At 41.8% G+C, this 26695-nt stretch overlaps 6 protein-coding genes across 8 annotated transcripts; 2 read left to right on the top strand and 4 right to left on the bottom strand.

Moving 5' to 3' along the window:
- Positions 1 to 39: 39 nt before the first annotated feature.
- Positions 40 to 2141, bottom strand: LOC134178758 (peroxiredoxin-2-like). The gene is made up of 9 exons (XM_062645648.1): positions 1953 to 2141; positions 1817 to 1897; positions 1396 to 1432; positions 1070 to 1186; positions 881 to 1003; positions 755 to 815; positions 629 to 698; positions 373 to 407; positions 40 to 310 (listed from the first exon to the last, which is right to left on the bottom strand). Exons 1-9 carry the CDS (start codon positions 2110 to 2112, stop codon positions 233 to 235), a joined length of 762 nt encoding a protein of 253 aa, XP_062501632.1. The 5' UTR covers positions 2113 to 2141; the 3' UTR covers positions 40 to 232.
- Positions 2142 to 2828: 687 nt separating this feature from the next.
- Positions 2829 to 4998, top strand: LOC134178756 (ras-related protein Rab-22A-like). Its single transcript, XM_062645644.1, has 7 exons — positions 2829 to 3002; positions 3927 to 4006; positions 4068 to 4149; positions 4211 to 4282; positions 4417 to 4527; positions 4588 to 4693; positions 4769 to 4998. The coding sequence occupies exons 1-7, from the start codon at positions 2967 to 2969 to the stop codon at positions 4879 to 4881; spliced, it is 600 nt and encodes a 199-aa protein (XP_062501628.1). The 5' UTR covers positions 2829 to 2966; the 3' UTR covers positions 4882 to 4998.
- On the top strand, positions 4905 to 7370 carry LOC134178755 (guanine nucleotide-binding protein G(o) subunit alpha-like). 2 transcript variants are annotated; one of them, XM_062645643.1, is made up of 8 exons: positions 4905 to 5158; positions 5220 to 5262; positions 5316 to 5460; positions 5944 to 6107; positions 6170 to 6298; positions 6378 to 6507; positions 6571 to 6724; positions 7180 to 7370. In XM_062645643.1, exons 1-8 carry the CDS (start codon positions 5038 to 5040, stop codon positions 7368 to 7370), a joined length of 1077 nt encoding a protein of 358 aa, XP_062501627.1. In that variant the 5' UTR covers positions 4905 to 5037. The 2 variants fall into 2 exon arrangements, with proteins under 2 accessions (XP_062501627.1, XP_062501626.1); XM_062645642.1 differs by having other exon boundaries at positions 6571 to 7109; positions 7180 to 7317.
- Positions 7371 to 7437: 67 nt separating this feature from the next.
- On the bottom strand, positions 7438 to 16932 carry LOC134178757 (myosin heavy chain IB-like). Of its 2 annotated transcripts, none has more exons than XM_062645645.1 (5): positions 16768 to 16932; positions 16590 to 16697; positions 10267 to 10501; positions 9976 to 10034; positions 7438 to 7575 (listed from the first exon to the last, which is right to left on the bottom strand). In XM_062645645.1, the coding sequence occupies exons 1-5, from the start codon at positions 16895 to 16897 to the stop codon at positions 7535 to 7537; spliced, it is 573 nt and encodes a 190-aa protein (XP_062501629.1). In that variant the 5' UTR covers positions 16898 to 16932; the 3' UTR covers positions 7438 to 7534. The 2 variants fall into 2 exon arrangements, with proteins under 2 accessions (XP_062501629.1, XP_062501631.1); XM_062645647.1 differs by having other exon boundaries at positions 16614 to 16697.
- Positions 16933 to 17001: 69 nt separating this feature from the next.
- On the bottom strand, positions 17002 to 21937 carry LOC134178752 (low density lipoprotein receptor adapter protein 1-like). Its single transcript, XM_062645641.1, has 12 exons — positions 21394 to 21937; positions 20587 to 20713; positions 20465 to 20528; positions 20380 to 20402; positions 19505 to 19576; positions 19349 to 19432; positions 19145 to 19288; positions 18995 to 19075; positions 18865 to 18924; positions 18495 to 18806; positions 18341 to 18428; positions 17002 to 17282 (listed from the first exon to the last, which is right to left on the bottom strand). The coding sequence occupies exons 1-12, from the start codon at positions 21819 to 21821 to the stop codon at positions 17254 to 17256; spliced, it is 1512 nt and encodes a 503-aa protein (XP_062501625.1). The 5' UTR covers positions 21822 to 21937; the 3' UTR covers positions 17002 to 17253.
- A 98-nt stretch (positions 21938 to 22035) lies between these two features.
- On the bottom strand, positions 22036 to 24896 carry LOC134178962 (transducin beta-like protein 3). The gene has a single exon (XM_062645873.1). The coding sequence runs from the start codon at positions 24889 to 24891 to the stop codon at positions 22237 to 22239; it is 2655 nt and encodes an 884-aa protein (XP_062501857.1). The 5' UTR covers positions 24892 to 24896; the 3' UTR covers positions 22036 to 22236.
- Between the last annotated feature and the right edge of the window lie 1799 nt (positions 24897 to 26695).

Here is a 26695-nt window from a genome sequence, read left to right as displayed (position 1 = left end):
TGTACGCAAAGTGTACAGGATCACACTAACCTGTCCAGGGAAACTATACATTCTTACTCTGTTGGAATCAACCTTGACGGCGAACTTGCTGTACAGTGTACTGCAAAGTTGTACTGGTTATGACAGTCTGTGTTTTGTAGCCATGCATATCCACTATACTATTATATAGCTACATGATCACATAGCACAACAGAATGAGAAACCACCACAGTTTATATGAACTATAAGGAGTCTATTCTTCAGTCTTCTGATCTTCAACTTCTTCCTGTTTCTTGAAATATTGAAGTTTACTAGTTGGATCAGGCACAATCTACGCACAATTAAAGCACTAAACAACATGAGATCACTAAGACGAGTAATGTCCATCCTCACAGTGTCACTTCCAGGTTTCCAACCAGCTGGACACACTGCAACATAAAGTCATCATGATGCCATCAAAGCAATAGAAAATGACAAGACAAACAGTACGATGGACAACAGTGTAAACAAGGCACTAGAGTGACATAAAACACAAAGAGCTTCACTGCATTCTAATAACAAAAATACTGAAAAAAGCCAATCAGACATCACTGACAATAAAAAATACAGATGACGAGAAAAAAATAAACAAACAGAAAGATTGACAAACCCTCTCCATGACTGTCAGTGTACTGAAAAGCTTGAACCAAACGCAAAGTCTCGTCAACAGACCTACCAACCTGACACAAATGCAAACTAAACAAACGAGTAAATCAAACAATGCATAACAACTTACAGGCAGATCATTCATTGTTATTTGCCTCAAAATCCCTTTATCATCAATAATAAACAAGCCTCTAAACCAACCAAGAAACAGCTGACGTAACAATTTACTGTACGTGATCTCTGTAGGCATTGCTACCGCAGTGTGTGACCTTCGTTCTCCAATAACACTCCGTAATCTTTTGAGATCTGATGAGTTAGATCAGAAAGAATAGGAATGTTGACATGACCGAGTCCACCTTCCTTTCGTGGGGTGTTTATCCTAAAAACAAAATGTCACACACTTAATTAAGGGACATTATTATGTCACTGATTCAATCAAGCAGACCATGCCAAATGAGTGAAGGGGCTGTCTACACTGCAGGCAACAACTTCTGTATTGATCTTCTTAAATTCAGCAATTCGATCACTGAATGCTACGATCTCAGTTGGACAGACAAATGTGCTACAACAGAAAAGATTAGTTAAAATCACTTAGCCATATCAACAAAAATGGTAGATATGCAAAACAGTGAGTAGATGAGTGAGCATGTACAAGTGGGCAAACACTAGGTTTGAAACCAGCCAGCAAACAGATAAGGAAACAAGCACACGAACAGACAATTTTTACAAACCATTTAACAGTACAGTACAGTATAGTTACAGTTTACTTACAAGTCAAGTGGATAAAAGAAGAACACCAAGTACTTGCCTGGACAAATGCAAACAGTGATGAGAAAAGCAATGCAATATATGTAATATGTGTCACTTGGTTTATTCTCAATGATTGAAAATGATTTTGCGTGCATGAACGTTTACAGTTCAACAGTACAATACAAAAGACTACAAACTGGTGATTTAACAAGTGTTGTTTGCTCACAATTCTTCCCTGCGTTAAGTGTCATCTATTCCTATAAAGAAGCTGCCCTATAAAGCACTGCTCTTACTATGGTCTATTTTCAATAGTGAGATGTAGTACTATGCAAATGCTGACAAACTGCTCCAATACACTTGACAAAGGCGTGACAAAGCGAATCCTACTATATAGTAATGCATGTGTTTGCTGACAAAAACAGTATGAGTGGCGTAGACCTGCCTCTAAAATCTGATAGTTTGACTTCTTTGAATTCTCCATTTACAACAGCAGTTCCGTCAAAATCTGGAGCAGCTTTAGAAACTGCATAAACAAAGCATTCACATCAGCTAAAAATCTCGCGTAACGACTGGCTTACTCTGTGCCTTGCTCCATTGCAGTGTGTGCTCGCCACCTCGCACTCTCTCGCCAGGATACACTTGGCCGCCAGCATATGTGTAGCACGCAGCATTGGCGTCGTTCGCGTCTGCTGCTGTAAGGGCTATGAAGAGAGGGAATAAGCATAGTACACACCACATCGCTGGAGTCCTCGAAGCGCATGCGTCTACGTTCCGTTAGCGCGCGTGCTGTAGAATGCGGAAACGGAATTTCCGTATCTGTTTCTAGTAGACTGTAAAAGTATTTGCAGCAAAAAAAAAACGAAAATGACAGCGCAGTAAAGTAACTGAAACCCATACGCTAGTCTAGGCGTCAAGTAATTCCCTTCGAGTTCGACTTCAGTAGACAGTTAGGCCTACTTCATCGGATTGTACGGCGGTGGCTTCTGATCGTACGAAGGAGGATGTGTGGAGCCATAGTTATATGTCGTCGTGCTACTCGTCGTTGTTATCACCGGATCTGCAGTCCTTACGACAGCGTAGCGATAGCGGTAACGTCGACGGTAGAAGCAGCCGCCACAAATGGCAAAAAAGAAGATGAAAAACACCTGCAAGTACAGGCAGACATGTTAGAAGTACACTAGTACACGGTTACAGTCGCTAGAGACACAAACTGACGAGAATAAGCCAGAACCACCAGGCAGAAATGAGATCTAGGCAGCAATCACAAGGTCCACAACAGTATAACCCAACTCCACTTGTACACGAGTATATCCCACAATCACCCTGGCATACAAAATCCGCAAAACCAAAATTAAACAAGAGCCAGAAAGACAACCCAAAGAGAATTTTCATTGCGTCGAGTCGCTTGTCGTAACGTTATCCGGGATATCCAGGAGACCTAGGATTATCCGGGAAGTTGGAATATAAATAGACTCTTTCTGTTTATAAGTGCGATTTAGCTGGTCTTGTCTTGGTATTACGGACGGTTTTCTAGGTGCTGCGACTTCTCTAGAGTGTTTGAGTTGGCCACGTGATTGTAGCAGAGTAGGACGATGTCAATGCGTGAGATCAAGCTTTGCTTACTGGGAGTAAGTAAGTGTCAATACTAGATTGCTTTTGTAGCTGTAGCGTGGTGAGTATTTATGTGGTTCACTGTTGTGATCACCTGACATGGAGGCCATCTTGATCAACTAGATGGCTTGCGTAATTTAATTAACGATTACCTTGCCTAAAGTTTGGCGGAAATGTTGCACACACACACACACACACACACACACACACACACACACACACACACACACACACACACACACACACACACACACACACACACACTGAGGTTCAGTGGGTGAAATTGTACGCGTTTGTTGTATTTTCTCATGTGGACGTCACATGTGCGTGCACATGTCTAAAATGGGATGATGTAACCAGCTGTGTGGTTCACTGTCTTAACTTGTTTGGTAGTCTACAAAAGCCACTTTCAAACTCCTGTGCGTCGTCTTACGATCTTTGATGAACAGTTTGCTAATCAACAGTTGATTTTTAAGTTAGGAAATTTGCACAAGAGGACGTACCCACTGACCACCCTTCTGTTCTGGTGGCATGAGGTTTCTCTGAACCAAATGCTTTGCAATCCTCTGTTTGATAACTGAGGTGAGGGCCTTATAGTACATAACTCAGTCTCGTCATTTTACTAGTAAATATCAGAGTGGTTGTTTTCTGAGAGTTACCAGATGGGCACAGAGTCCAAGTCCTGAAACAGGAGGTAGTAGTGACAAGTCAGATAATTGTGAAGACACAATACATTTGACCCAGAAATTGCAAACCTCTTGTCATGCGTTATTGAGTTGCCTGACATTGGCTACTGCTGCTCAGCTGTCCTGTGCGTTTGGTCATCTTGACACGTCCTTCGATGATTACAGACTATTTTAGCAGTGTTACTTGTGGTTGTGTGTAAATTTGAAGCGTGTCTGCGTGTAGTTGTACTGAAATGGTCTTCTGTCCATCTACAGGATGCTGGAGTTGGGAAATCATGTCTAGTCTTAAGGTTTGTGTCTGATACATTCACTGATTATCTAGAGAACACTATTGGGTGAGAATATAGACGTACCCATACCACATTCTATTGTTTTAAACTGAGCTTTTGTGATTAGTGCATCATTCATGTCTAAAACGCTTATTGTTGATGATCGAACTTTCAAGTATCAAATATGGGATACAGCAGGACAGGAGAAGGTTTGTAGACTGTTTGTAATATGTGTTAGCTTATTTGGTGTTCCAAATTCTTAATTTTTAGTATCGAGGTTTAGCACCTATGTACTACAGAGGGGCAGCTGCTGCAATTGTGGTTTATGATGTTACTAATGCTGTAAGTTGTAATGGTGGTTGTAGTTGTGTGTGTGTGTGTGTGTGTGTGTGTGTGTGTGTGTGTGTGTGTGTGTGTGTGTGTGTGTGTGTGTGTGTGTGTGTGTGTGTGTGTGTGAACTGATTTTGTGAATGTAGGCTTCATTCAAAACACTGCAAAATTGGATTAAAGAACTAAAACAGCTGGGTCCACGAGATGTTGTCATAGCAATTGCTGGAAATAAGTGTGATTTGGCCGACCAACGACAGGTTTAATTCTGACTTGAATTTGGAGACAACCAATAAATGTAATCTTGTTGCTGTTTGTAGGTTCTCAAAGAAGACGCTGCAGAGTATGCAGAATCAGTGGGAGCCCTGTTTGCCGAGACGAGTGCCAAGATGGCTGTAAATGTTCAGCAGTTGTTTATTGATATCAGTGAGTTGAAAACATGGAAATGTTAAGTTTGGTACGATAATGTCATGGTAATTTGCTTTGGTTCTTGTCTGATAGCCAAATCTCTGCCATCAGACGCAGTTGTTCCTGGAACACCAACTTCTCCTGGAGGAACAATCTTATTGCATGAACCTGTTGAGAAAGAAAGGAAGAAGAAAGGCTGTTGCTAGAGTGCTATTACGATTGTATAATCTGGTATAAGAATTTTTTTGTATGCTTGTAATTGCTCGTACTTGTCACGTGAAAACGTTGTGTCACATGACCCGGGCTTGACTCCGCCCATTTGATTGTGTCGAATTCGTTGGGGTACTGTGTACGTTATCGCTATGGGCTGTGCGTTGACCAAAGCACAAAAGAAGGCGATTGAGGAAGCTTATAACGCTGTAGAAGAAAACGGAGAAGATGAACAAACTGCAGAACCGAAAGAACTGAAGCTCCTCCTACTTGGTGATAACTACGCCCACATCTTTGTCGCACCTTGCGTTATCTAACGACTCTCCTTTTTCAGGTGCTGGAGAGTCCGGAAAAACAACAATAAGAAGACAAATAAAGTAATGAGAACCTTCGTGTTTGATGTATTGTCTATACGGGACTTGTTTTGTAGACTGATCTACACTGAAGGTTTCTCAAATGAAGAGAAAGAGGAAAGCAGACCAATTGTCTTCAGCAACACCGTGCAGTCTCTGGCAGCAATACTGAAAGCAATGGGGCAGCTGCGAATTCCTATGGAAAGCCACAATCCATCTGCAGTAAGCTAGACGTTGAGAATATTGTATAGATATGTAAATAGTATAAAAGTTTGGTCACGTTCTAACCTATATATATATAAGGATCGGGATTGAATGACACAATTTGACTCTACAGAATGTGTTTGGGCTTCATTCATGATTGATTCTAAGACTTCTTCACAAAAGCAGTAGAGAACAAAAATTATAAGACGATTCTTTGCACAGATAAAATAAGAGTGAGTTAGAAATGTGTTGTTGTTTTGTGACTGTTAGCAAAGGTACATGCATGCATGGTTTCTCGTTGTCTCCTAGTCTTTCCAACACTGTTTCCATAACAGGGAACTATATACTAGTTTGTTTCAGTAAACCCATACATTTTGCCTTTATTACATAAACTCTCTACTTTGAAACAAGGTTATGTGTATGGTGTGATAAGAAAAGTTTCCTTCCTGTCTGTCTGTTTTCTGCATCATAGTTAAAACCTCCTTGCATTTTTTGCTACAGCAAGAAGATGCCAGGTTGGTGTTGACAACAATTGCCCAGCAGTCAGACACAAAGCCATGGTCTAGTGAGCTAGTGTCTGCGATGAAACGGTTATGGGCAGATCAAGGAGTCCACAGGTGCTACGAAAGAAATAATGAATACCAGTTAAATGATTCAGCAAAATAGTAAGTCTTCCTGGCAACGTTTAGTGGTAATACAACAACATGCAAAGTTTCTTTGGTTTTAGCTACTTAGACAGTGTTGATCGAATATCTCATTCTGAGTATGTTCCGAATGAGCAGGACATATTGAGAACACGAGTGAAATCAACCGGTGTTGTAGAGATGCCATTCATTCACAGTGGCTTCAAATTCAAGTGAGCAATAACACGCGACAAGAGAAAATAGTGAATTCCACATATGCTAATGAGTTTGTGTATTAATTAATGTTTGAAGCTTGTGGGATGTGGGAGGACAACGATCAGAAAGAAAGAAATGGATACATTGCTTTCAAAATGTAGATTGTGTTCTGTTTTGTGTTGCACTGAGTGCATACAATCAAACCCTTCGTGAGGACAGTGAAGTGGTAAGACTCTTAATAAAAATCAAAATGATGTGGCCATTTGCCTTTTTGTTACTTTGTCCACAGAACCGATTGCAAGAAAGTTTGCGATTGTTTGGGAGCATTCTTAACAACAGATGGTTTGCCAGCACGTCAATCATGCTCATACTCAACAAACGTGATTTATTTGAACAAAAGATTAAAGAATCTCCACTCACAGTCTGCTTTCCTGAATACCAAGGTAATATGTCACAATACAAAATTGAAATTTCTTGTTTCGAAAGTCTACATTTACTACTAATGAGCAGTACAGTAGTTGTTGCTTGTTGTTGTTGTTGTTGTGTGTGTGTGTGTTTGTGTATGTGTGAGTCCTGCAGCCAGACATCATTTCAGGTGCCTGTTAGTCTTCCTATTACCAAGAACATTACTTTGTACAACTTTTTGAAACTACCGTACATGATGCACATAATTTGTTGTGTGGTCATTGGCACCAGTCACTTTACCAATCTCCTAGTCCAAATGCATGCTCCACAGCAAACTACATGTGGCAAGCAAAGACAAGGGCAATACAGAGCATCCTAAAACCTGAACATTACGTTGCCATGCAGCAGCTAGACAAACTGATGGTACATACATTGATGTGTACTTCCTACAATTGATAATAATAACAAGCATTATTATTTATTTCTTGCGTAGGAGGAAGCAATGCTGTCGAGGCATCAGCGTACATTCAAGCTCAATTTGAACTGTTGAACAAACGCAAAGATGAAAAAGATATTTACACGCATCTTTTGTGTGCAACAGACACAAATGACATGAAGAAAGTATTAGACTCTGTACTTGATATCACCGTGCAAAACAACCTGCACACAACGCATGTCTTGTAGGCCAGCAATGCTATCATTTGCTATCAACAGTTGCTACATTCTTGCAATTAGAGCACTAAGCTAGCTGTCACTGTACATGTACATAGACATCCATTGGATGATTGATGAATTAATAGGTATTAGGTGTTGGGAGAAAGAAAAACTCATTGTCTTGGTGTGAACCATCAGCGTTTCTTCTTAGAAAATATCTGAGTTGTAATGCCTTCTGTATGAACAAACAGCAACACTTCAGTTTCACTTTTTCATTAGATGACCGATTGAGATTGCTAATGCTATGCTAACATTTGTCATATAATAAATAATAATAATAATAATAATAAAATACTAATAATAGTGGTTAGCGACAATGGCTACTACTCCATGGTTTGGGGGTTCAAACCCGAGTGACAACAGTAAATTATGAAACTTGTCTGTCTTTCTTTCTCATGTTTCTCTAGCTTTATCCATGAGACTGACTTGTTTCAGTCGTTGGGTAGTTTCTGTGGTCTGGCGAACAGTCCATTGACGATGACGTTCAGTGCTTTCCTGGTGGTCATTGATATCCACTAGGTGTGCTGTCCTGATGTTCGCGGTCACCGTAATGCCTGCAATCTATATCAAATTGGCTAGTCATTGATCGCCGTGTGGACTACACAGAAACATGTACCCTGCTGGGTTCACCTGCCGGGTTGGTGGGTGCCCAGATGGGGGTAAAGACCCCACTTTCCATCATGGAGGGGCATAACGACACATAATAATACTACTACACTGATCGACACAATCAGGTGGCCTCCATTATCCACTGGAACATTTGTCGTTATTTTAAGGTTCCAGCGGAGAACAGATGGTACCGGCATCCACCTGATAGGCTTGTGAAGACAGACGGCATCGCCATGATGTGGGATACAGCCATCCTTACTGATAGGAAGATCGGTGCCAATTGTCCTGACATCTGTTTCAGAAATAGGAAGACAAACACTTGTCTTCTTATTGATATCAGCTGTCCTGCTGATGGCAACATTGCCAGGAAACAGGCTGAGAAGTGGACGAAATACAGTGACTTGCGGGTGAAGGTAAGCCGCACGTGGCAGTGTCAGACAGTGGTTGTTCCAGTGGTGTTGGGAGCATTGGCACAGTGCATGTACAGTACAGTACGTATTGCAAGGTGGCTGGATTATTCCAGGTCATCACAACCTGCAGCACTTATAAAAACTGCTTCTTGGATACAGTCGGATCCTTCGTAAAGTCATGTCTTCTGTCTAGACAGTGATGATGGTCTAAGTACCTCTGAGGCAGGGTTTGCCTCCGGTGCTTACAAGAGGCCTTACGAACCAGACTGATCTGGTGGAAGAGGACAAATAATACCATATTTCTTCAATTAAACCCAGTCCTCAATTAAACGCCACCCTCAATTAAACGCCGCACCTGGGAGTTCAGATAAAATTTAAACGCCACCCTTGAATAAATGCCGCATTTAATAAATCCCAATATATCTAGCTCAAAGTTTGAAGAAAATCATACGACTTCTTCAAAGGCTAACGTGAGGCAAACATTTCTTTAGACTACCTAGATACTGTTTCACCTGTTTCACTGCACGGTGTCTCAAAGTGTGAAATGCATATCAGTATGGTCTGTTGTTCTCTTGAAAAGGTGTCAACCCTACAGCGTGTAAGCTAGCATACATACACACTAACCCTTACCCTAGCATGGACAGAAATCAGAAATTGCCTAACAAATAAACGCTGCTCTCGAACAAACTCCACCCTTGTTTAATTAAACGGCACAGTTGAATCCCTAGCTTAAAAATAAACGCTGTAGCATTTAATCAAAGAAATACGATAGTCACAGCCATGCAACAATGGCTACCAATCATGTGACATAAGTAAATTATGAAACCTGTCTGTCGTTCTCATGTTTCTCTAGCTTTGTCCATGAAACTATGACTCGCTTCAGTCGTTGGGGAGTTTCTGTGGTCTGACGAACGGTCCATTGACGATGATGTTCAGTGCTTTCCTGGTGGTCATTGATATCCACTAGGCATGCTGTGCCGAGTTCCCTGTCACTGTAATGCCTGCAATCTATATCGAATTGGCTAGTCATTGATCGCCGTGTAGACTACACAGAAACATGTACCCTGCTGAGCTCATCTGCTGAGTTGGTGGGCACCCAGATAGGGTAAAGATCCCACTTGCCCATCATGGAGGGGCATAACGCCACATAATGGTGTCATTTACTATTAATTACTAACTACAAAGTAAAAAGCATCCATTCACTGTGAGTCTACCCGGTCAATTGAGGATTAGCTAAAGAAATCAATTGCAGACTTTACAAAAGCTGACTTCAGAAATGATTAACTAAATAAGTATACTTCATTTGCAATTACTAAGATACAATGCTACTGCCTGAGCAACAATTTTCAAATACAATACAGTTCATTAGTTAATGCCATATTGCAAACGTTCTGGATTGGTCTGTCTGTCTGACTAAATACTATTTGTGTGCATTAGTTTGTCCCTATACTATCTATTGTCTGTCTCATTATATTTCCACACTCAACAGGTAACAATATTGAATATCAGAAGATATACACAGCTCATACATACACAAATGCAGCTGCAGTTCATACCTTCTGCATGATGAAACTCGATCTCTCTATATTGACTTTGATCAATACGAAATTCTATTCTAATAAGAAAGAACAACAGTAATTTAAACTTGCATCAAATTGTCATAGGCACAAGATAGACTGCTGTACTGACACCTAAATAAAAATGTATCAAAAACAAAAAGTGGCAAATGCTAGTAAGATTGTAAACGCCTTAGTAAGATTCAATGAGCCAAGCAATGCACATAAAGCACCGGTATATGGTAACTACAAAGTATAGTAGCACTGACCAACATAACAACATCTTATTACTTGTTTTCAAAATTGATTCTTAGTGAAGACTCAATAGCTTCTTCAAATGCCTCCATTAGTCTTGTGATGAGTTCTACTTTATCTTGACTGATCAGAACATAGTCGTATTCAGCAGGCACGTGAACAACAAAAAAGTTGTCTGGAAGAGTGCTGAGACTCAAGTGACTCATGCTATTGAAAGCAATGCGACGTTTACATTTAAGAGAGCCGGGTTCCAAGTTGTACAAAGCATTATCTACACATATATAATACATGAATAAAAGACAAATAAGTCCACAAAACAGTACTTGACTGCAAAATTTTTTACTAGACTATAATGCATAGCAGCAGTATACAGACAATAATTAGTTCAGAAATTATTCTTACCTAACAATACAAAGTTACAATGTCATATTAACTGCACAGAAGCTAGTCAGTATAACATGACATCCATAGTGAATTAAGTCACCATTATGCTTGCAATTGGCTCTTACATATCTACAGTATATACAGTGTGTTACCATTTTGTGATAAAGTTGTGAAACTGTGTACGCAACAGTATATACTTATACTAGCATATAATTATAAATGAAATAGGTTAGAATAATCGTTTAATAACTACTATAAAATATATACATATACATACATGTACATGATATGTTAATCAAACCATGAGAGTTAAATAGAACCTTTTGGAGTAGGGAATGGACTAAGACAGGGTAATGTGTTGTCGCCAATATTGTTCAATGTTTACATTGACAGTATGTTACATCAGCTAGAAAAGATGAAGTTGGATCGAGAGTAGGTGGAGCTTATGTTGGGTGCCTGGCATATGCGGATGACATAACATTGTTATCCCCAACTGTTTCTGGATTGCAGAGGGTGCCGAATATTTGTGAAGATTTTGAAGGAGTCACAGTTTGATTTTTAATTATGAAAAGACTACAGCAGTCATATTTTCTAATCGTCAACAAAGAACAACTGGTAATCCTAGACTTGTTCTCGGTGAAATATAGTATCTTTCAATACAGTGGTTGCCTGCCAGGATGGAAAGTGTATGTCAGATAATGTATGGAGGAAAATCATGGACACGCAGCTATTTCCAGTATTGACATATAGATGCATGTCATGTGTGGAATATGGCTAGACCTAGCTACAACGGTCATAGAAGAGGGATATGAAGAGGGCTTGGCATAAATAATTATGAGAGATTTAATCCGAATGAGGTTTAGAAACTGATTTGTGGAAGCATCAGAAATGGTACTGAAGCTACAGATGTTAGACATGAAAAGAGCTATACACTCTGCAAACAGTTTGGTTAGGACTCTTTTGTGGATTGTAAACAGAGAGAAATCGATGTGAAGTAGGAACTTATTTGCATGGGCATATAAGGATTTGAAGAAAGGTGTTACTTAATTTATTAGTTCTTTTTCATTTGCTGTTTAGTGTATTTGTTTTTACTATCTATCTAGCTGTGTTTGTCCAATCTGTATGCCACTAAAGGCAACTGCACAGCTTGTGTGACGGAAAATATATTATTATTTTATTTTGTTGTTATTATCGTGTGTCATTATGCCCCTCCATGATGGGCAAATGGGTCTTTACCCCCATCTGAGAGCCCACCAATCCGGCAGCTAGGTAAGCCCAGCAGGGCACATGTTTCTGTGTAGTCCACATGGCGATCAATGACTAGCCAATTCGATATAGATTGCATGTGCTACCGTGACTGCAGACTCGGTACAGTGTGCTTTGTGGATATCAATGACCATCAGAAAAGCGCTGAACGTCATCGTCAATGGACCGTTCACCAGACGACAGAAACTCCCCAACAACTGAAACGAGTCATAGTCTCATGGACAAAGCTAGAGAAACATGAGAAAGAAAGACAGACAAGTTTCATAATTTACTGTCGTCACTGGGATTTGAACCCCCAAACCATGGAGTAGTAGTCATTGTTGCTAACCACTAAGCCATGGTGGTGACAATTATTATTATTATTATTATTATTATTATTATTATTATTTGTCGTGCTCAACCAGATCAGTCTATGTGTTGTTATGCCCCTCCATAATGGGCAAGTGGGGTCTTTATCCACATCTGGGCACCCATCAACACGGGAGGTGAGCCCAGCAGGGTACATATTTCTGTGTAGCCCACATGGCGATCAATGACTAGCCAATTCGATATAGATTGCAGACATTACGGTGACCGCAAACTCGATACAGCATGCCTAGTGGATATCAATGACCACCAAAAAAGAACTGAACGTCATCATACGGACCATTCGCCAGACCACAGAAACTCCCCAACGACTGAAACAAGTCATAGTCTCATGGACAAAGCTAGAGAAACGTGAGTAAGAAAGACAGACAAGTTTCATTATTTACTGTCGTCACTGGGGTTTGAACCCCCAAACCATGGAGTAGTAGCCATTGTCGCTAACCACTACGCATGGCGGTGATATTGTCATGCACAGCCAGATCAGTCTATTACACACACAAGTACCGGAAGCAAACCCTACTTCAGAAGTACTTAGACCATCACAACTGTCTAGAAAGAAGATATGACCTTACGAAGGATCCGAGTAGATCCCAAAAGCACTGTTTTCTGAGATTATTATTTTATGTGTCGTTATGCCCCTCCATAATGGGCAAGTGGGGTCTTTACCTCCATCTGGGCGCCCACCAACCCGGCAGGTGAGCCCAGCGGGGTACATGTTTCCGTGTAGTCCATACGGCAATCAATGACTAGCCAATTCGATATAGATTGCAGGCATTACGGTGACCGCGTAATCGATACAGCACGCCTAGTGGATATCAACAGCCACCAGGAAAGCACTGGACGTCATCGTCAACGGACCGTTCGCCAGACCACAGAAACTCCCCAATGACTGAAACGAGTCATAGTCTCATGGATAAAGCTAGAGAAACATGAGAAAGAAAGACAGACAAGTTTCACAATTTACTGTCGTCACTGGGGTTTGAACCCCCAAACCATGGAGTGGTAGCCATTGTCGCTAACCACTAAGCCACATATGTGTCGTGCTCAACCAGATCAGTCTGGTTTGTAAAGTCTATTACAAGTACCGGAAGCAAACCCTGCTTCAGAAGTACTTATACCATCACGGCTGTCTAGAAAGAAGACATGACTTTACGAAGGATCCGAGTAGATCCCAGAAGCACTGTTTTCTGTAAGTGCTGCAGGTTGTGATGACCTGGAATAATGTCCAGCCACCGTGCAATACCTGCGTGCACTGAAGCCACATATGTGTCGTTATGCCCCTCCATAATGGGCAAGTGGGGTCTTTACCCCCATCTGGGCGCCCACCAACCCGGCAGGTGAGCCCAGCGAGGTACATGTTTCCGTGTAGTCCATACGGTATTATGATGTCGTGCTCAACCAGATCAGTCTGGTTTGTAAAGTCTATTACAAGTACCGGAAGCAAACCCTGCTTCAGAAGTACTTAGACCATCACGGCTGTCTAGAAAGAAGACATGACTTTACGAAGGATCCGAGTAGATCTCAGAAGCACTGTTTTCTGTAAGTGCTGCAGGTTGTGATGACCTGGAATAATGTCCAGCCACAGTGCAATACCTGCGTGCACTGTGCCCAAAGCTCCCAAGACCACCGAAACCACCAGTGTTCGACAATGCTACATGAGACTTATCTCCACTCGCAAGTTGCTGTACTTCACCAACTTCTCAGCATGTTTCTTGCCAATGTTGCCATCAGCAGGACAGCTGATATCAATAAGAAGACAAGTGTTTGTCTTCCTATTTCTGAGACAGATGTCTGGATGATTGGCTTTGATCTTCCTGGCAGTGGGGATGCTGGTATCCCACATCATAGTAATGTCATCCGTCTCCACAAGCCTATCAGAATGACGCCGGTACCATTTGCTCTCCACTGGAACCCCAAAATGGCAACAAACGTCCCAGTGAATGATGGATGCCACCTGATTGTGTCGATCAGTGTAGTCTATCGGTGCCAAAGCACTACAGCCTGCCACAATGTGGTCGACTGTTTCCAGGCCTACACTGCACATGGGGCAAGTAGGACTGACATCACGATGTAGAATCTTGCGTTCATAGTACCGAGTCCGAAGAGCTTGGTCTTAAGCAGCAACAACCAGTCCCTCAGTTGCAGCAGGAAGATTCGCTGCCTTTAGCCATCCGTAGGTCTCTTTCATGTCCACAGGCAGTTGCTCAGTGAGACGACGATACTGCCCGTGCATAGGCTTCCCGCTCCAGGACCGCACACGAACAGAACTGCAACACGTACGGTAATGTCTCGCATCTGTTTCAGGTGCTTGCTCGAAGCCACCTTCAACCAAGATGGATGCATTCCTGTGTAAGCTCTGCGACTTGTCGTCCGAAGCAAGAATCCTTCGCAGCTGTGCAGTAAACCGACAAGCCATGTGCTTGATCGAGTGTGAAGATTTTCCAGAGTCACACTCCTGTATCATCTGCATGAAAGGATCAGAACTGTCAGCAAGGTAACAGTTCAGCCTCACAATACAAGATTGATATGTCGACTCAATCTGTTGTAACCCCCTACCCCCATCACTGCATATGTGTCGTTATGCCCCTCCATAATGGGCAAGTGGGGTCTTTACCCCATCTGGCCACCCACCAACCCGGCAGGTGAGCCCAGCGGGGTACATGTTTCCGTGTAGTCCATACGGCGATCACTGACTAGCCAATTCGATATAGATTGCAGGCATTACGGTGACTGCGTACTCGATACAGCACGCCTAGTGGATATCAATGACCACCAGGAAAGCACTGGACGTCATCGTCAACGGACCGTTCGCCAGACCACAGAAACTCCCCAATGACTGAAACGAGTCATAGTCTCATGGATAAAGCTAGAGAAACATGAGAAAGAAAGACAGACAAGTTTCACAATTTACTGTCGTCACTGGGGTTTGAACCCCCAAACCATGGAGTGGTAGCCATTGTCGCTAACCACTAAGCCACGGCGGTGACTTTATTATTATTATTATTATTATTATTATTATTATCGTACCCTGTACGTAGGGATTGCCGGGGTTATGGAGCATTGTGGGCGTGGTCATCTTTTTGCACACTTAGAAAACATAGTAAATGAAGACCAAAACAAAAATAGGATATAGTACATGATGTACAAACATTTCATTTCGTTGATTTTGAGAAGTTTTAGTCACTGATCATCTAACAACCTAGGAAACAGTTGCTAGCCTCGGAGGCCCATGCGCCAATTTTGTTCTTCTTCTTTCTTCTTCTTCTCCACGAGTATTTCTTTTGGTACGTTAGGTACGGCTGTGAAACTTGAGAAAACGCTTTAGAATTACCTGAACTCTATTCTTTTGGTGACTAGAGAAACCAAAATCAATGCTAATTAAAAATTGTGTTTCTTTCAAGCAGATTTAATCCAACGACCGTCATCAACGCTATTGCACAGTTTGGGCCAATCACGGAGCAGTATTTGCGATTGCTTGTCCATGGCAACCAGAGACAATGGATGAAGAACCAATCAGATATGCCAAACGTGTTTATGAGAGTTTATCACCAAAACTGTGTAATTCGATCATGTTTGCCATTGTCCGGTCTAGTCTGAAATTGTTTGCAATCTGCGTCGCACACAGGAGCAAAATTGACAAATAATTATGTACACATAGCAGTTTATACGGGAACTCAACATTTGCAACGCATATCCCGTATGTGATAATCATTGCTTTGACTACTAAGCCAAGTTCTATTCCAACTGCCATTGCATATTCAATTATACACGCACAGAAGAAAGAGCAATGCAAAGGCACTAAAAATTAGGATCCATATCCGTGCAACGTGCACTAGGATACCATGGTACCGTATACCCCGTAGACCTATAAACCACTTGAGTAAAAACTACCTCTGAATCATGTCTAACGAAAGCTGTTACATATAAATAGGTTTAATTAACGCTAACGAAAACGTGCTAAATGTTAGACATGCTTGTAAAAGGCTTACAGGCCCTAATGAAGACATGTACACCCTAGCTATATGTTGCACTTTTGTGCTCATAAAAACTTACCAAAATAGAATTTTAAACTTTTTCTCTGAAAAAAGAAATAGATGTAGGGATTGTATAAAAAGTAACAGAAACAAGATCTATAGATAATATGAACCAAAGCCAGACATCATTAGTGAATCCTTCCAACCCCCACATTCTCTACATTTTCATTTAGTGGGTTGGAAGGATTCACTAATGATGTCTGGCTTTGGTTCATATTATCTAAATCTTGTTTCTGTTATACAATCCCTACATATGTTTCTTTTTTCAGAGAAAAAGTCTTTAAAATTCTAGTTGTTATTATAATCCACCATCTGCATTTTGATTGACATGACCTGACACCAGTGCAACCCTTTGCTGCATTTTGTTCTTCCTGTTGACTTTCATTACAATACCTGAAAAGATGACTTTTCGATCTCCTGCATCATACGAAACAACCATTTCCACGTGACACAACAACTGCAAGTTGATTAATTAAATTAACCTCACCGTGCCTAGCGAAGTAAGAGACTATCTTAGGATTCTTGGCAAGACCTAGCGAATCTCTCACATCTCCTTTCCCAAGGCTTGAGCGCCGTCTTTCTTTCTTACCTAGAAACTTAGCCAATTCACGAGTCATGGTTTTCAATAGCCCGTATGTCGGGTCTCCACCCACTAAAGAAGCCAGAGCGATTGTTAACTTCTGAAATGACAAAGATTGTGCAGTTTTAGGTATACAGAATGATTGCTATTCAATTGAAAAGTGGTCTCGAGCCAGAGCGACATACGAGGGAAACAGCCAAGACGGGCATGAGTTGACGTCTGCTGTAATAGTAAGGAAAAAGAAGACAACAAACTGTACTCATAGAAACACGTATACACATGCTATACGACACTATAGCTATACATGCAGTAGCAGTCACAATTATCTATTTCTATAGCTACATGTGTTAGAGAATTGATCTTCTTTGGTCAGCTCTACAGGAGAGCCTGTCTTCACAACTCACCAGAGACTCGAGGAATGTCTGTAGTGGATGAAAAACTATTACACACAACGAAACAGTGCTACATAAAACGAAAACAACAGCGCGCGCACACACACACACGCACACACACACACACACACACACACACACGCACGCGCACACACACACACACACACACACACACACACACGCACACACACACACACACACACACACACACACACACACACACACACACACACACACACACACACAAGCAAGCAAGCAAGCCTGCGCCCATCATTGCTATTCCCCTCATGCACCATCAATCATAGCAAACCGCTATTATGGATAGTTGACACCGCTTATAGTACAAAGCTATCCCCACAATGACATTCAAACACTTGTAGCTGGAACAAGATAAAGGAGTTTCTGTCGCTAGCTAAAAACTGAAGTAGGTGAGATGCAGTTAATTAAATACAAACGCAAGTAAAGCCAGCTTCACAATATTGATGCTGACATTCACGTCAACATCAGCATCAATATTGTGAACAAGACTGGGTCTCTGACGTTGACTCTGGCGTCACGACATTGACATTGATGCTGGAATTGAACCAAGTTCTATTACAGCGTCAACAACTGGGAGTACTCGGTGTCAACGACAAGCACGTGATCATTTCAACTAATCAAAAGCACAATAAAACATATTCGGGAACAGCAAAAGATGAAGTGCTGGTGGAATCTGTAAGAAAGTACCCGTGTTATTGGCAAATCAGGTCGAATGATAAAAAGACTAGGACTGAACGAAAATGCCTAGTGAAATTGTCCTTCCTGCCAACATCACAATATTCTTGTAATACATTTTCGTTTTCTTCCTTCTGTTCGATCTCTTGCGTTTACTTCACAGTAGAAGAAGCAACAGAAGAGTAACTCATATTCGTTTTAAGTTGAGTGCACTCGACTCAAGTTTTGGACCATCTGATCTGTGCTTTGCATCGTGTTGTGCAAATATTGTGAACAAGTCAACGTCAACATCGGACGCTGATGCTGACGTCGTCAGCGTCAATATTGTGAACCAGGCTTTTCACATTACTGAGAAACTTATCACAGATGCTTACCAATTCCTAGCTCTCGTTGTTGTGCATAGTCCAGTGCACTTGTGTCCCCTTGCAAGAATTGCTCAATGGCATTATCAAATGCTGGCAACTGTAATGACATGTACACCGCACATCACTTAATAATAAATAGATCAACGAGATGACTCTACTTTACCCCAGCCATTTCAAACTTTGTAAAAGCATCTTGTAAGTCAGAAAAGTCAACTGCTTCTCCTAGTTGCTGATCAGGAAACTCATCATCTAAGTCATCAAGAGTTGATTGAGATCCTGTGTACCGACTTCGATTAACGTTCCCTCCATCCAAAGAGTCAAGAGAAAAATGAGAGGAAGAAGCTGCAAGCACATCATCCGCTGCTTCCCCAAAGTTGGAGACATTCACAAGATTAGACACAGATCCCTTTGTCATCAATTGAGCCAACTCAGCAAAGTCATTCTCCAACTCATCCAAATGGACATCCAAGTCTTCCTGCATGAAACAAAATGCAGTTAAAAGATTATCTTACATGTCATCTCAGCAGTCACACCTCCAATCTTTTTGCTTCCTCTGCTGCTCTTGATGCCATAAGAGAGGCCATCTTTTGTTGCTAAATAGTTGTTTACACACAAAATAGCAATGTAATTCTGCAGTTGATAACCAAAAGTCACAATCTATACTTGTCTCTTCTCTCTGACTTTCTGCAGTCTTTTAAAGACCAGATGGTAAGCCTCAGCAACTGTCTTTGCCAATTTATCAGCCTGCATGTACACAACACTTGTAAAGAACAATCACTGACATGTCATATTGACAGTCACACTGTTACTGACATCATTGTTGATGCAATGAAAACCATAACAGATGCCCTTACTCCCCTTGTTACCCAGGTTGTGAATAAAAGCAAACACTTTGTTGGTTTTGGAATCAACAGAACAGTAGGAAACAGTTGTTATACGAATATGAGCCAATTGAGTCTAAACCATCAAGTTAACAATTAGTCTCCATAAAGTACAATATAATATTATCTACCACACCATCGATGCTGCATCAAATAGCTTTAACCCATGAGGAGAGACACTAATTTTCATCCTTGATTTTCCTTTAACTCCATACTCTTTCTGGTACATTCACAAGACAACGCCAACATACATCTTTTAACATACCACACGTGCAACTATTATTTGCCCTACTTTCATCCTTCCCAAAGCATCTTTTACTGTTTCTTCCCCATGGAGTTTACTGACTTCTACTGATCCCAATGCCTGTATAATGACACTCAAATTAATCAGAGTGTAACAATGTAGCTTGTGTGTGTGTGTGTGTGTGTGTGTGTGTGTGTGTGTGTGTGTGTGTGTGTGTGTGTGTGTGTGTGTGTGTGTGTGTGTGTGTGTGTGTGTGTGTGTGTGTGTGTGTGTGTGTGTGTGTGTGTGTAAGTAAGAGAGAGAAAGCGAGCGAGAGAGAGCATTTGGAGAAAGGAAACATCTGGGACCTTGCAGGGTTGCAAGTTCAAGTCACAGTTAATTAGTATGGCGAGTGGTTCAGAAACGGCATGTTGAAGCGACCTTGCTATGCGTGGGGATTCGGAAAGCAATTCAGAGGATTCGTCGTCGTCGAATTCTATGTTGAGCAAAGTGCTGGAGCACGCAGGAGAGCAATCTCTCAGTCCGTTGACATCATCATCTGAACGCAGCAGAAGACGTTGGATCTGTGGAACCGTATTATGTTTGAGCCACTCGCTGACAGTGCATCTACTGATGAATTGCCCTCATCTGCTGATGTTGACGAACGGAGTGAACGGCTGTCTGACATGTCGTGGTAAGTCCAGGCTCATAGCCTGGCTTCAGAAGTGGGTGGTGCGGAATACACCAAAATAGACCAATGACGTCACATACATGTTACATTTTAGCCTTTCTAATTGTATATATTTACTAGTTGATTAGCCCCTCCTCACCCTCCTCCACTTAGTGTGTGTGTGTGTGTGTGTGTGTGTGTGTGTGTGTGTGTGTGTGTGTGTGTGTGTGTGTGTGTGTGTGTGTGCATGCACGTGTGCTATTGCACATGTTACCTTCACATCAAACAAAGCTAAGCCTGAAAAACACAAGTCACTGCATATTACCACAGATAAATTGTTATTATCAAAACAAGCTTGCCTTTCAGTAAACCAACTCTTGATGAATTTTGTCGCTTCAATTTGATATTTGCAGCAGATTGCAACTGGAAAATAAAACATAATTGCATAAACATTCTAACAATAATAAATATCCTAATATACTTTTGCTTGCTGATGTTTCCTCTTTGACACTTTGTATTTATAAACCCTTCTTCTTGCAAGGAATCCTCTCACCCATTTCTGAATGACAAGCACAGCTGTCCTCACTTCACTCCACTTTTGTCTGGCACTATAGAAAAAGAAGAGATACTGACCATACGGTATATTTCAACTATAAAGAGACACGCACAGCCCAAATACTCCTCACTATTTTCTACTAAGTAACGAAAGCATGCTTTTGAGATTTAGCAAGATTGCAACAACTACTAGCACCTAAACTTTCCTATAAACTCAGTTTCCATGCAGCATGCTGCATCATCCATCATTGAATACATCAATCAGATATTACCCGATTTATGGTACTAATGAGAAGCATACATCACAGTATTAGTAACTTGCACCTACATGTACAATACATAACTACATTTCTCAACTTTTTCTACACCACAATTGTTTGTATTCACCAGACGTTTACTATAGAAATGAATGTACACATTACATGCTACCTAAAACGACTTATTTATTGTATTGTCTGTTGGCTTATTTGACTCTATAATGGCACCATAAGTACTGTTGCCAAGCAATGCTCAAAGTCACCCAACACAAATCCAGCTCAGAGGATACTTTAAATTTAAAAAGACCAATAAAATAACCAGATTATCTACAACAGCTACTAAATCCAGTTCTGTTTTAGCTAATACTAATGGCCGTTATTTAATTGCATTTTCTTTACTTGATCACAGATTCTAAATTTATGCTGTAACTTTAATTTAGAAATTCTTAATCAACAACTGTTGTCTAGACTCTGACCGGTAGCCTCTGTATGTTGACTGTATCTTGACCGAGGCGTCATATCGAGATCCATGCTCTGTATCATATGTTGGATTATCAAAGTTGTAAAGATACTCCTGCGGGTTGTACAGCGGGTTCCCGGCTAATAGAGATGATGAAGCTTGTTCATCTGTCTCTCTATCTTGTGCCACTAGCGGCGTCATCATTTCGGTGGGCGAGCCGCTAGATGCCGCACCAACAGCCATGACATCATCTCTAGCAAGGGCGTGACCACCGTTTGGCAACACCGTCCCTTCTTCCGACAGTCTCTCGTCATCCTCGGTAGTTTCATCGTTTCTTCTCCTCACAAATATCATACATGCAACGCCAATGACAGCAGAAAGAACGAGCAAGAGGAGCAAGAGACCGCCGACTAGCAAGCCAACCTGCCAGCTTGCCAGACTCATTTCTCTTCCACCGATTTACTATGACTTGTTGACACTTCGCTGTCGGAATATAAGCGATTTCTAAAAACAGTCGTTCATCGATTACATCACCAAAACAACGATAGAGAGAATGGCTTTGAATAACGTAAGACACACGCTTGCGCGGTCACTCCTACCTGTTGCTAGCGTTACTACCAGCACCCAATAGAGAACACACGCAACGCGATGTAAATAGCTGTAAGCAGCCCCCAATTCGACAAACCGTACGCACAACAAACGGACATCCCACTAAGTTATTCTCATATACAATTTAGACACTAGTGTACGTAAACAAGAGCAGGTGCATTCCATTCATGAACTAGACTAGTAAAACGTGAAACAAATTAGCAGCAAGCTGCAAGTGACTGTCAATCGTGACACTGTTGTAATTAGCTTGTTAGTCATCAGTTTTGATGCGAAGCCGTTTTGATTTCTGTAGAGATGAAAAGTCAGTGCATGTGCTTGTATCGTAATCATGTTGTTTTCTTGCTCTTCTGGTTTTCTTTCTAGTAAGCTTAGCTACAGTATTTTGATGTTCATCAGTAGTATCTTTTCCAATCACTTCAGATGCATTGCTACTAACACCAAGGACAGCAGAAGTGGCTTGTTTCTCTTCATCACACCTAGATTCTGTGATTAGCTCATCATGATCGTCCTCAGTCCATTGGCTCATTTCGTTTCCTTGTTCTATAGCACCTTCAGCAAACACACTTTCCACAATCCCACTTCTCATCATTTGCCATGTATAATCCACAAACATTGCTTGCTGCATCATTCGAGCTGTGCGAGACATGTGTCTCTCTGTATATGGCAGCAAAGATTCAAGATTGCCCTTCATCGAAGGCAACTCCATGAGAGTGTCTGGGTTAATAGTGCACAAGATAAGATGAAGGAGTGATTGAGATACTCGACTGCTCTTTGAGTTCATGTTCCATGTCACTGTGTATGATATCAACTGGTCTAATTGATCCTTCGCCAATGAACCAACAAATTTAGCTAGTTCTGTTTTACCATCCAAACTGTCAACAATCGATGACACAACAGAGAAGAGTCTACGAGGTTGACCGAGAGACAAAGACAGCCGTACAGCTTGACTGTAATCTTTCTTTTGCAACAGATTAATGAGTTCTTGTTCTTGCTGTGTCTCAATTTCAATGTCCATTCTCTTCTGATCTTCACTTTCCTTGGTGCAGTCTTTCCACACGACCAATAAAGAGTCAGATCCACCGGACACTACAAAATCTCCATCCTCCGTGACAGCTAAAGCCCACACTTTGCCTATGTGTTTGTCTAATGTAGCCACACATTCGTTGTTTTTCACATTCCACAGTTTGATTAAACCATCTGAGCCACAAGAAACTAACTGCATTCCATTAGAAATAAATAGAACTCGTAGCACTGATTGAGAGTGGCCTTCCAATGTTTTTACACAAACAGCATCAGTCAAGCTCCAGATTTTTATCGTCATATCTCCTGAACATGTGGCAAGACACTTATCAACTGGAGAAAAGCAAACACACCATACTCCACGTTTGTGACCTCGTAGTGTATTCACCAAGGAGCCTGTTGAACTCCATACTTTGGCTGTTCGATCTTGAGAGCCAGTTGCAATCAACTTGTCGTTGGGAGAAACAGCTACAGTATTAATTGCCTTGTCATGAGCCTTCTGAGTCCAACTGCATACTAACTTTTTTGGTGAGTTTTCAAGTAGTTTCTCTAGACTCTTAGCATCCCAATGTTTTAATGTGAAGTCTTCTGATCCACTCACCAAAAACCAACAAGACTTAGAAATACTTACACAACCAACAGGTCGAGTGTGACCAACACCTTCACCAATGCAAAGATAGTCAATTGACTGATTGAGTTTCCAAACTCTCACTGTGTTGTCCTTAGAGCACGTAGCTATCAGTGAACCATCTCTTGACACGTCCAATCCAAGGACAGTGTCTCTGTGACCAGTAAGAAGCTTTACTCCGAGAGAACCCAACGAAGATATGCGAACATTGTTGCTATTGGAGACCACAGCGAGTTGGCCATTATGAACACAAGCAACATCTAGGATTTCATCAGAGAAACCGACAAACTGCTTACAAAGTGAGAAGTCTAAATTCCAAACTAAAATTCGATGGTCAAAAGTCACAGTAACTATTTTGCCATGTTGCAAAAGAGGCAAAAGTTGTGTAACAAATGCTCCATCTTTTAAACTTTGCTGTGAAAACAAACATTTTCCATCTGACTGCCAAACAGATAGCTTTCCATTCTCTCCACAGACAACAAATTGCAGCTCAGTGAGACAAGCTGCATCCATTCCAGGTAAACGCAATGTGTGAGGCACCACAAGACAAGCCTCAATCTGTTCCATAACTGGAATACTATTCTTCAGCTGGCCATTTCTTGTGTTCCAAATGTGAATCATTTTGTCTCTTCCACTGCTAACAAGCTTGTTGCCTGAAATCGACAAAGATATTGCTGTTACAGAACTCGAATGAGCTTCAAATACAGTTATACACTGAGATGACTTCAGATCCCATGCTCTGATAACGTAATCATCAGCAGCTGTGTAGAGCATGTGTCTCATTTGCATGGGATGAAACTGAGACAAAGAAACTCGACCACGAGAACCTCGGAGATGGTGAGTCCAGTAGCATTGAATACAATCCCAAACCCTTACTAAGCCGTCAGTAAATCCACTAGCTACTAGAGTGGATGACGAGTCAAATGCAATAGACGAGGCGGGTCCCGTATAAGCCTTCCATTGTCTCTCACATTTTCCGTTTTCAACATCAAACTGCTTCAAAAGAAATGAGCGATATGCGGCCACAACACGTTTGCCGTCGGGACTAACAGCAAAGCAAAGTATAGGGTCTGTCCCGTCTTCCTGGTCTGATTTTCCTAGATCTCTTACCACTCGCTCACATTCAATATCCAGCACACTCATCACGCTGCCATTTTGACAGATCAGCTCACTGGTGCAACCGATTGACAGCACAGAACCACCTGTAAAAAATGCATCTCGCATCTCAACAGCAACAAATTCTTTCTTGAGAGACATGATGATCTACACGTGACACTTTCTGAAGCATGCGCAAATGAGAGAGGCGGGTAGACCAGTCTCGCGTCGCCAAACCGTGTCGTGAAACATTCAGCTCGCGAGAGAAGGCGGACAAGAGACCTGTGTTGTAACCTGTGGCCTACATATATATTGGCAGCTACAGTAGACGTACAGTACGCTAGGTTCCCTTACGCCTGTATGGACAACGATAATGTACTCCGTATTGTTACCTGTATTGGGCTATGGATGCAAACTGTGGGATTTGGGACTGGGAAGCACCAAACGTTTACTACATCAAGCGTGGAGAAGAGGGTATCGTAGAGGGCTAGGGGTCTTAAACAGAACATCCTTGCGTGAAACTCTTGGAGAACCTATCAGGGAATCTCCAGATCTATTGCGTGTTAGCCAGCTCTCTTTCTTATGGAGAGCAGTTCATTCTAGTAATGAATTAGTGAGCGGATTCATTCTGAATACTCAAGGCAATCTGTGGCGATCAGTGGACAATGAGACAAGGACAAGAATCATGGTGTTGTCCTACATGGACTTCAAGAGCTGGATTAAACCTTAATTTATTTGTTTACTTTTCTATGACTATCTATTTTTACTTGTTATTGTATGTATCTTGTCTGGCCTAGAGCACTGTACCTGTAGTGGTATGAAACAAAATATATTATTATGTCGTGCTCAACCAGATCAGTCTGGTTTGTATTACAAGTACTGGAAGCAAACCCTGCTTCAGAAGTACTTAGACCATCATGGCTGTCTAGAAAGAAGACATGACTTTACGAAGAATCCGAGTAGATCCCAGAAGCACTGTTTTCTGTAAGTGCTGCAGGTTGTGATGACCTGGAATAATGTCCAGCCACCGTGCAATACCTGCATGCACTGTGCCCAAAGCTCCCAAGACCACCGGAACTACCAGTGTTCGACAATGCCACATGCGGCTTATCTCCACTCGCAAGTCGCTGTACTTCGCCAACTTCTCAGCATGTTTCTTGCCAATGTTGCCATCAGCAGGACAGCTGATATCAATAAGAAGACAAGTGTTTGTCTTCTTATTTCTGAGACAGATGTCTGGACGATTGGCTTTGATCTTCCCGGCAGTGGGGATGGTGGTATCCCACATCATAGTAATGTCATCCGTCTCCTCAAGCCTATCAGGATGATGCCGGTACCATCTGCTCTCCACTGGAACCCCAAAATGGCGACAAACGTCCCAGTGAATGATGGATGCCACCTGATTGTGTCAATCAGTGTAGTCCGTCGGTGCCAAAGCACTACAGCCTGCCACAATGTGGTCGACTGTCGACTGTTTCCAGGCCTACACTGTACATGCGGCAAGTAGGACTGACATCACGATGTAGAATCTTGCACTCATAGTACCGAGTCCGAAGAGCTTGGTCTTGAGCAGCAACAACCAGTCCCTCATATTATTATTAGTATGTGTCGTTATGCCCCTCCATAATGGGCAAGTGGGGTCTTTACCCCATCTGGGCACCCACCAACCCGGCAGGTGAGCCCAGCGGGGTACATGTTTCCGTGTAGTCCATACGGCGATCAATGACTAGCCAATTCGATATAGATTGCAGGCATTACGGTGACCGCAAACTCAATACAGCACGCCTAGTGGATATCAACGACCACCAGGAAAGCACCGGACGTCATTGTCAAAGGACCATTCGCCAGACCACAGAAACTCCCCAACGACTGAAACGAGTCATAGTCTCATGGATAAAGCTAGAGAAACATGAGAAAGAAAGACAGACAAGTTTCACAATTTACTGTCGTCACTGGGGTTTGAACC

The sequence above is a fragment of the Corticium candelabrum genome, chromosome 4 (assembly GCF_963422355.1).
Source record: "Corticium candelabrum chromosome 4, ooCorCand1.1, whole genome shotgun sequence".
Taxonomy (NCBI): Eukaryota; Metazoa; Porifera; class Homoscleromorpha; order Homosclerophorida; family Plakinidae; genus Corticium; species Corticium candelabrum.
This window is presented reverse-complemented; position numbering and strand designations above follow the sequence as displayed.

Excerpts from the sequence above, each read along its gene's own strand:
- LOC134178758 (XM_062645648.1), bottom strand. The coding sequence starts at position 2,112 with ATGTGGTGTGTACTATGCTTATTCCCTCTCTTCATAGCCCTTACAGCA. Across the intron at positions 1,187-1,395 it reads TTCTTTTATCCACTTGACTT|CACATTTGTCTGTCCAACTG; the intron begins GTAAGTAAACTG and ends TTTCTGTTGTAG. Across the intron at positions 408-628 it reads CACTGACAGTCATGGAGAGG|TGTGTCCAGCTGGTTGGAAA; the intron begins GTTTGTCAATCT and ends TTTATGTTGCAG.
- LOC134178756 (XM_062645644.1), top strand. The coding sequence starts at position 2,967 with ATGTCAATGCGTGAGATCAAGCTTTGCTTACTGGGA. Across the intron at positions 4,150-4,210 it reads ATACAGCAGGACAGGAGAAG|TATCGAGGTTTAGCACCTAT; the intron begins GTTTGTAGACTG and ends CTTAATTTTTAG. Across the intron at positions 4,694-4,768 it reads GCAGTTGTTTATTGATATCA|CCAAATCTCTGCCATCAGAC; the intron begins GTGAGTTGAAAA and ends CTTGTCTGATAG.
- LOC134178755 (XM_062645642.1), top strand. The coding sequence starts at position 5,038 with ATGGGCTGTGCGTTGACCAAAGCACAAAAGAAGGCGATTGAGGAAGCT. Across the intron at positions 5,159-5,219 it reads ACTGAAGCTCCTCCTACTTG|GTGCTGGAGAGTCCGGAAAA; the intron begins GTGATAACTACG and ends CTCCTTTTTCAG. Across the intron at positions 6,108-6,169 it reads TTAAATGATTCAGCAAAATA|CTACTTAGACAGTGTTGATC; the intron begins GTAAGTCTTCCT and ends CTTTGGTTTTAG.
- LOC134178757 (XM_062645645.1), bottom strand. The coding sequence starts at position 16,897 with ATGACTCGTGAATTGGCTAAGTTTCTAGGTAAGAAAGAAAGACGGCGC. Across the intron at positions 10,502-16,589 it reads TGTCAATCAAAATGCAGATG|ATAATGCTTTGTACAACTTG; the intron begins GTGGATTATAAT and ends ATATATGTGTAG. Across the intron at positions 10,035-10,266 it reads AGAATCAATTTTGAAAACAA|AATAGAATTTCGTATTGATC; the intron begins GTAATAAGATGT and ends CTTTCTTATTAG.
- LOC134178752 (XM_062645641.1), bottom strand. The coding sequence starts at position 21,821 with ATGAGTCTGGCAAGCTGGCAGGTTGGCTTGCTAGTCGGCGGTCTCTTG. Across the intron at positions 20,403-20,464 it reads AAGAGTTGGTTTACTGAAAG|GCTTAGCTTTGTTTGATGTG; the intron begins GCAAGCTTGTTT and ends TGTGTTTTTCAG. Across the intron at positions 19,577-20,379 it reads TAGCTTTGTTTGATGTGAAG|GCATTGGGATCAGTAGAAGT; the intron begins GTAACATGTGCA and ends GTCATTATACAG.
- LOC134178962 (XM_062645873.1), bottom strand. The coding sequence starts at position 24,891 with ATGTCTCTCAAGAAAGAATTTGTTGCTGTTGAGATGCGAGATGCATTT.